The sequence below is a fragment of the Pelobates fuscus genome, chromosome 1 (genome assembly GCF_036172605.1).
Source record: "Pelobates fuscus isolate aPelFus1 chromosome 1, aPelFus1.pri, whole genome shotgun sequence".
NCBI lineage: Eukaryota > Metazoa > Chordata > Amphibia > Anura > Pelobatidae > Pelobates > Pelobates fuscus.
This window is the reverse complement of record NC_086317.1, coordinates 1,754,605-1,763,409: the sequence shown is the minus strand read 5'-3', so window position 1 is coordinate 1,763,409 and position 8,805 is coordinate 1,754,605. Positions and strand designations below refer to the sequence as shown.

The following is an 8,805-nucleotide window of genomic DNA, read 5'->3' as shown; positions in this document are numbered from 1 at the left end:
AATTGGAGGCACACTTATTCCTGGGTGGTCTGGTTGTTCGGTAGTTTCACTCAATATAATGAATGGAGTGATTCCACCGAACAATCAGATGAATGCTGCATACATATCCCAGGTTAAACTTAACACACATATAATATTACAGGCAGTACACTAGAATATGTAGCACAGTCTTAAAGGGACAGTAGTCCCAAAATGTCCATAGATGCTGTTAAAAGGGCCAGTAGCAGCAATATACAGTACAATATGCCCCAAATAACCCAGGGGCCATAGTCAGTAGGTAGGAGGCTAGCAAACAGGCTTCTCCAGGGCCCAGTGGCGAGGTTGGTTTCGCCACATTTCTCCCCTTTTCCAAACATACTAACAGGGTACCTGACCTCTTGCCGGTCAGTGCCCTTGTTAGTCCAGCAGCCCACCCACAAAACAGAAACAGCAGTACAGTCCACTCACAATGAATGGTTACTACACCTGAGTAATGGAAAAACTTGTCCAGGTCCAGGTGCCTCACCCCGGCTGTGTGGGGGACTGGTAGGCTGTTTTGGTGGGTTGCTGAGTGGGCAGAGACCAGCGGTACTCTGCCCTGGTGCCAGCACTACTACAGGAGTAGTCTGGTTGGAGCCTGGTTGCTGGAGACCGACTGTCTCCCCTTTAGCTGCGCAGCTCTGCTGCTGGAGACCGACTGTCTCCCCTTGAGTTACACCGCTCTGCTGCTGGAGACCGACTGTCTCCCTTGAGTTACACAGCTCTGCTGCTGGAGACCGACTGTCTCCCCTTGAGTTACACAGCTCTGCTGCTGGAGACCGACTGTCTTCCCTTTGGCTAAACAGCCCTGTTGTGGGGGGGCAGGACCGACCGTCCCTACCCCCTGTGCTGGAAGTGCAGAGACCACGGTCCCATCTGCACAGGTGTGGGGCTTACAGTCTCCCCCTGGTACATTAAGCTGCCGCTGGGGAGAGGTGGTAACCAGCTCCTCTCCCATTAGAACACTCTGCTCATTGATGATCCGCCGCTGGGGAGAGGTGGTAACAATCTCCTCTCCCATTAGAACACTCTGCCCATTGATGATCTGCCGCTGGGGAGAGGAGGTAACAATCTCCTCTCCCATGCCTACTTTCAGTCTTTGTGGAGGGAGACCGACTGTCTCTCCTCCCAATTCAGTGTCCTGCTGCTGGGGAATAGAGACTGGGCTCTCTATTCCCAAAAAATCACGCTGCTGCTGGGGGGTAGGACCAACTACCTCTGCCCCCTGTAACTCAGCCTTCCGCTGGGGAGGGAGGACGCTGCTCTCCTCTCCCTGCACTTCACACTGCCTTCCCGGCATATGACTCTGCTGCTGGGGGGTAGGACCAACTACCTCTGACCCCTGTAACTCAGCCTGCCGCTGGGGAATGGAGACTGGGCTCCCAATTCCCTGCAATTCACACTGCCGCTGGGGAATGGAGACTGGGCTCCCAATTCCCAACAAATCACACTGCCGCTGGGGAGGGAGGACGGCCCCTTCAGCTCCCTGTAACTTGGGCGCAGAGACCACGGTCCCATCTGCGCTGGTGTGGGGCTTACTGTCTCCCCTTGGTGCGCTAAGCTGCCGCTGGGGAGAGGGGGTAACAAACTCCTCTCCCTTACACACTTTCAGCAGCTGGGGAGCAGGGCTGACCCTCTGTACTCCCTGTAGGCAGGGCGCAGAGACCACGGTCCCATCTGCGCTGGTGAGGGGTTTACTGTCTCCCCTTGGTGGGTTAGGTTGTCGGTGGGGAGAGGGGGTAACAAACTCCTCTCCCTTACACACCTTCAGCCGCTGGGGAGAGGGGATAACAGGTTCCTCTCCCTGAACCGTAGACTGCCGCTGGGGAGGAAGGACGACCCCTTCAGCATTCTTTTTGTCTAAATCTGCTAGGCGCTGCAGGAAATCTGCCGTTGATTCCCTTATGAACTGCACAATTTTCTCAGAGGGGTTGGGTCCAAAGAAAGCCAGCCGTATGGCAATCTCTCTGTCCAACCGCTCCTGAGTGTAGCCAGGCGCCATGCTTGCTCTGCTGCAGTTGCTTCTTTTGTAGATAGGGGCGCTGTACGGGTATTAGCGTTGTCCTCCCTTTGTAATCCAAACGACCTGTGTCTCCAAGCTGCTTTACCTCACACTAGGACGCCATCCCACCGCTGCCACCAATGTAACGGATCACCTGGCACCCCGACTTGGTACCTCCGTTAATGGATGCTCCTAGTGCTTCCTGAGGACTCCAAGCACTCTGGCAGACACCACAATCACCGAACCGATGCAGCATATGAACCTTCTCAAGCATAGGAATGCTGTAGACCATTGAATAGGAACCATACGAATAGGCTTGTACTCCTAGCAGTCAACTGTAACAGCATGCCATAAATCCTTCCCCCCAATAATGAGACGACACATCACTTTGAGGGTAAAACAGGAACTCTGGACTGGCTCATCCAGCGGGAGGCATAAAATAACCAATCACATACATAGTTCAGCCCACACATCCCCTCCCCTCAGATAACATTAAACCCAATTATCCGGTACACGTTTCCAGTCAAGTTCTGGATGTAAACCAAAAACAGGGGGTACACCTTTAAATCCAGCATCGCTGGATAGCCCTTTTTCAAGGGGACAACATATTCAAAATTCAAGTCATTCGGATGAACGGTTCGTGAGATATGGGGTTCCAAAGATTTGACCGACCGCATGGGTAAAGTATCCGAAAACAGTTCCATGCATTTTTGCCCTGCGGTCGGTCACAAACAAGGGAATGAAAACAGGCGACTTGCCTGTGTTATAGAGCCTGGAGAGGGTTTGAATGAATTCCCTTGTTTGAGGGGTTCTTTTTACCGAACGGCGGGTCATTCGGTAGTTTCTATACGAATTTCTGGAAGTATGGAGGTCTCAGCGGTGTTTGCCTAGTCAAGTGTCCGATTTTAGTTCCAGACACTCAACGGCAAAACACCGCTGTTCGGTAGTTTAAGATGGCCACCGCCACGTATTTGTTTCCCGAATGGCGGCCACCCAGAGGACAAAGAATACATTACACGGATTGCCAATTACCCGTTTGCAACATTGTTGCAAACTGTAATTGGAGGCACACTTATTCCTGGGTGGTCTGGTTGTTCGGTAGTTTCACTCAATATAATGAATGGAGTGATTCTACCGAACAATCAGATGAATGCTGCATACAAATCACCCAGGATAAACTTAACACACATATAATATTACAGGCAGTACACTAGAATATGTAGCACAGTCTTAAAGGGACAGTAGTCCCAATATGTCCATAGATGCTGTTAAAAGGGCCAGTAGCAGCAATATACAGTACAATATGCCCCAAATAACCCAGGGGCCATAGTCAGTAGGTAGGAGGCTAGCAAACAGGCTTCTCCAGGGCCCAGTGGCGAGGTTGGCTTCGCCAGACCATTGTTATACGCTCTGTCCTGTAACTGGGCGTCTCTATCTTAGCTCCCCATCAGCCATTGTTATACGCTCTGTCCTGTAACTGGGCGTCTCCATCTTAGCTCCCTGTCAGCCATTGTTATACGCTCTGTCCTGTAACTGGGCGTCTCCATCTTAGCTCCCTGTCAGCCATTGTTATACGCTCTGTCCTGTAACTGGGCGTCTCCATCTTAGCTCCCTGTCAGCCATTGTCCTTTGCAGAGAAGGGGAAACTAAATGAGTGCCCTGTCTGAACAGGATTCTATGCCATTTGCTCAATATTTTATACAAAAGAAAAAAACATGAAGAAAAAGGTTAGCATTAGTTATCGTTTATTTTCGATGCTTTGTTCTGTGGTGTAAATCTCAGAGAAGTGACCGTCCTCTTAAATGCAATAAGGGGCGATTAGATTGTAAGCTGTACAGTTCTAAAAGTTGAGTATGGTAACGAGAGCAAATATTGGGTTACAAATAAAAAAAAATAAAAAATGAAAGCACTCACTCAAATTGCGAATTGAACAGGAGACTCCTTGACCAAGCAATACAGTTTATTGCATTTCACCGCACATAAAAACTATGTCCCCACCCCAGCAGCCAGATCCTTAACTCCTCCTTCCCAAAAGTCGGGTCCATATACCCCCACCTGCGCTGCGACACTGGTCATGGTGGTCACATAGTCTTTGTGGATCAGGGATCGATGGAACGCTCTGCCGTCCACACACTTTCCACCCTCTGGGTATTCAGAAGAAATCCTTGGCTCGGGGCCTCGTTACAGGACTTTTAATGGGTGTTTTCAGGACGCCATGCTGTGGTTTCTGTTCAGGGTTAAAGGGTACTCGAGCTGTTCCAGTAGGACTGACTAACAGGCTGCGATCTGTACGTTTAAACTCTGCAAGAGATATAGACAGTAAGGGGGAGGAACACAAGACTTCACCAATTTAATTACTAAAAAGAATCAAACCCATCAAGCTAAGCCACGAATCCATGATTTCCAGCTGTGCCACAAAAAGAGAGAAAAATCCTCATCAAAAAGACCTTTAACCAGATCTTTAACTCTCTCTAAATCTGTAGAATGTTAATCACAGGCTCCCCCCCCCCCCCCCCTCGCTCTACAGGCAGGGCCGGCACAGGCTCTCCCGCCCCCTCCCCCTCGCTCTACAGGCAGGGCCGGCACAGGCTCCCACCTCACTGACTACAAGAAAGCACACTGACAGTCAACGGATATTAAGAAAATGCAAGAGGTATCTTATCAGCTACATCAGGATATTTATTCTCTTGTACTTCTAAAAAATAGATAGAAAGATTTAAAAAATGTAAAATTCACGAGAATCTCAAAGCAAGTATTACCAGCTGTCATGTTCTTATTCAGACTGAAAGTCACCTTCTTCGATTGGCTATTAATCTTAATGCGAACCTAAGAAAAAAGAGAAACAAACCCGGATTAGACACTGATGGAGAATAATGTCTGCTACTAATCTCTGCCTGGAGCCATTAAACAGTCACTAGCGTCAAACCGCAGCACGCAATGGAAGCTGTGGTACTCATTGCAAATCAAGGTTATTATAAAAAGATTCTCTTTCCCCCTCGTATTAACGCCCCCAGCTCTGTGTCAGCCCCCCACACTGTGCATTACCCTCCCCCAGCTCTGTGTCAGCCCCCCACACTGTGCATTACCCTCCCCCAGCTCTGTGTCAGCCCCCCACACTGTGCATTACCCTCCCCCAGCTCTGTGTCAGCCCCCCCACACTGTGCATTACCCTCCCCCAGCTCTGTGTCAGCCCCCCCACACTGTGCATTACCCTCCCCCAGCTCTGTGTCAGCCCCCCCACACTGTGCATTACCCTCCCCCACCTCTGTGTCAGCCCCCCACACCTCTGTGTCAGCCCCCCACACCTCTGTGTCAGCCCCCCACACCTCTGTGTCAGCCCCCCACACCTCTGTGTCAGCCCCCCACACCTCTGTGTCAGCCCCCCACACCTCTGTGTCAGCCCCCCACACCTCTGTGTCAGCCCCCCACACCTCTGTGTCAGCCCCCCACACCTCTGTGTCAGCCCCCCACACCTCTGTGTCAGCCCCCCACACTGTGCATTAACCCCCCCAGCTCTGTGTTTGTCCCACACACGGTTTTACCTGCCGTCCCTTGCTCTTTGCAGTTTTCACAAATACAGGTTTTGGAGCATCCGTGCTACAGAAAGACACAAAATCTTCACAGGGAGTAGTTCCTGGTTGGGTTTTAGCAGCCCTTGCCTTCTTTTTGGGCATCTCAGCACCCTTCGCTTTATGCAGATTTACTGGTGTTGTCTCAGTGCTTGCGGCCGTCTGTTTATTCACCCGTTTATTCTTTTGCATCACAGCGCCCCCAGTCTTCTGAGTAGTCACGGCAGCGCCCCCAGTCTTCTGAGTACTCCCGGCAGCGCCCCCAGTCTTCTGAGTAGTCACGGCAGCGCCCCCAGTCTTCTGAGTAGTCACGGCAGCGCCCCCAGTCTTCTGAGTAGTCACGGCAGCGCCCCCAGTCTTCTGAGTAGTCACGGCAGCGCCCCCAGTCTTCTGAGTAGTCACGGCAGCGCCCCCAGTCTTCTGAGTAGTCACGGCAGCGCCCCCAGTCTTCTGAGTAGTCACGGCAGCGCCCCCAGTCTTCTGAGTACTCACGGCAGCGCCCCCAGTCTTCTGAGTACTCACGGCAGCGCCCCCAGTCTTCTGAGTACTCACGGCAGCGCCCCCAATCTTCTGATTACTCACGGCAGCGCCCCCAATCTTCTGATTACTCACGGCAGCGCCCAGCATTTTCTGTTGCATCACTGGGACTTCCAAAGTCTTCATATCAGAAGCTATAAGAAGTGCTCTCTGCTGGGGAAATGCAAAGAGATCAGTGGGTATTCAGTTTGACAAAAATGCAATAATCAACATAAGCCAATTCTTGGACACATACCCGGCTCCGCCCCCGCTGTTGGAGGACCCACCTCCTCCTTGTCAGTAGACCTGCCCGGGAGGAGAGCGCACTTAGCCCTAATGTGATGAGACCCCTTCGCCTCCTTTTCTTCAGTTTAACTCTCTCAGCCATAGAGAAGCAGGTGTGGGATTCTGACGCCTGGGGCAGTTCCGTTGCTGTGGTTATGGTGTCCTTGATGGCATCCCCATTCATTTCTGGATGTGAGGGTTCCTCCACCTTTCTTTGCTTACGTTTTTTCTTCTTTGGAGGAGGGCTCACAGATTCTGTGGAGTTTGAAATGTCTTTCTGACGTTTCCTCTTTGTGTTCTCAGCCCCGTCCTCACTGGGATCTGGTGACAAACAATGAAATCTCCATGTTGGACACACATTCAGATACTTATCGGCAAATAGTGCAAAATACACTCGGGGGACACTATGTCTTCTGTAAATACATAACTGCGTGGACAAAACACGACATTAATCTCACTTCAGAGCTGCTAAATGCACCAACATACAGAGCACCTGCTGAGATTAATAAAATGAGTATCATTGGGCGGCCTAGTACTAGATATGCGGATAGTTTGGGTAAATTAGAGGCGGTGGATTATCTACCTGTTGTCCCACTTGGGGACCAGATTAAGCAGCAGGAGCCAGTTATGCTCCCATGCATTCACTTAATGCAGAATTTCCCTGCATAAATTTTGTGACTTTTATACTCCAAACCATCTGAATGAGCTGGTCACGGTTTTGCAATAAAAAGATCAGCTTAAAGGACCACTCTAGCGCCAGGAAAGCACACTCGTTTTCCTGGCACTAGAGTGCCCTGAGGGTGCCGCCACCCTCAGGGTCCCCCTCCCGCCCGGCTCTGGAAAGGGGAAAGGGGTTAAATCTTATATTTTTCCAGCGCTGGGCGGGGAGCTCTCCTCCTCCGATCCTCCTCTTCTCCTCCCCGTCGGCTGAATGCGCACGCGCGGCAAGAGCTGCGCGCGCATTCAGCCGGTCACATAGGTAAGCATTCATAATGCTTTCCTATGGACGCTGGCGTGCTCTCACTGTGAAAATCACAGTGAGAAGCACGCAAGCGCCTCTAGCGGCTGTCAATGAGACAGCCACTAGAGGACATAGGGGGAAGGCTTAACCCATTCATAAACATAGCAGTTTCTCTGAAACTGCTATGTTTATGAAAAAATGGGTTAACCCTAGAAGGACCTGGCACCCAGACCACCTCATTAAGCTGAAGTGGTCTGGGTGCCTAGAGTGGTCCTTTAAGGCAGCGGTTCCCAAACTGTGTGCCTCAGCGCATGGGCGCACAGGGATGCCGCAAGATATTTTCCTGGTGCTATAATCATAGCACCGGGAACCATGCCTCGCTCTCCCTGGCAGGACCGGAGGGTGGATCAGAGCTCCAAGGTTGGCAGCTGTCACGGGGAGGGAGCGCTCCAAGGTTGGCAGCTGTCACGGGGAGGGAGCGCTCCAAGGTTGGCAGCTGTCACGGGGAGGGAGAGCTCCAAGGTTGGCAGCTGTCACGGGGAGGGAGAGCTCCAAGGTTGGCAGCTGTCACGGGGAGGGAGAGCTCCAAGGTTGGCAGCTGTCACGGGGAGGGAGAGCTCCAAGGTTGGCAGCTGTCACGGGGAGGGAGAGCTCCAAGGTTGGCAGCTGTCACGGGGAGGGAGAGCTCCAAGGTTGGCAGCTGTCACGGGGAGGGAGAGCTCCAAGGTTGGCAGCTGTCACGGGGAGGGAGAGCTCCAAGGTTGGCAGCTGTCACGGGGAGGGAGAGCTCCAAGGTTGGCAGCTGTCACGGGGAGGGAGAGCTCCAAGGTTGGCAGCTGTCACGGGGAGGGAGAGCTCCAAGGTTGGCAGCTGTCACGGGGAGGGAGAGCTCCAAGGTTGGCAGCTGTCACGGGGAGGGAGAGCTCCAAGGTTGGCAGCTGTCACGGGGAGGGAGAGCTCCAAGGTTGGCAGCTGTCACGGGGAGGGAGAGCTCCAAGGTTGGCAGCTGTCACGGGGAGGGAGAGCTCCAAGGTTGGCAGCTGTCACGGGGAGGGAGAGCTCCAAGGTTGGCAGCTGTCACGGGGAGGGAGAGCTCCAAGGTTGGCAGCTGTCACGGGGAGGGAGAGCTCCAAGGTTGGCAGCTGTCACGGGGAGGGAGAGCTCCAAGGTTGGCAGCTGTCACGGGGAGGGAGAGCTCCAAGGTTGGCAGCTGTCACGGGGAGGGAGAGCTCCAAGGTTGGCAGCTGTCACGGGGAGGGAGAGCTCCAAGGTTGGCAGCTGTCACGGGGAGGGAGAGCTCCAAGGTTGGCAGCTGTCACGGGGAGGGAGAGCTCCAAGGTTGGCAGCTGTCACGGGGAGGGAGAGCTCCAAGGTTGGCAGCTGTCACGGGGAGGGAGAGCTCCAAGGTTGGCAGCTGTCACGGGGAGGGAGAGCTCCAAGGTTGGCAGCTGTCA

The 8,805-nt window shown here is 52.8% G+C and overlaps 1 protein-coding gene across 1 annotated transcript in view; it reads right to left on the bottom strand.

The window, feature by feature from the left end:
- Nucleotides 1–3,758: 3,758 nt before the first annotated feature.
- LOC134601236 (ribosomal RNA processing protein 1 homolog A-like) overlaps nucleotides 3,759–8,805 on the bottom strand; it is a 31,624-nt gene continuing 26,577 nt past the window's right edge. Inside the window, exons 13-16 of the mRNA XM_063445707.1 lie at nucleotides 6,362–6,711; nucleotides 5,563–6,276; nucleotides 4,780–4,846; nucleotides 3,759–4,321 (exon numbers count right to left, since the gene is read on the bottom strand). Coding sequence (XP_063301777.1) covers nucleotides 4,173–4,321; nucleotides 4,780–4,846; nucleotides 5,563–6,276; nucleotides 6,362–6,711 — 1,280 coding nt within the window. The 3' untranslated portion in view covers nucleotides 3,759–4,172. The remainder of the gene's footprint in view (nucleotides 4,322–4,779; nucleotides 4,847–5,562; nucleotides 6,277–6,361; nucleotides 6,712–8,805) is intronic.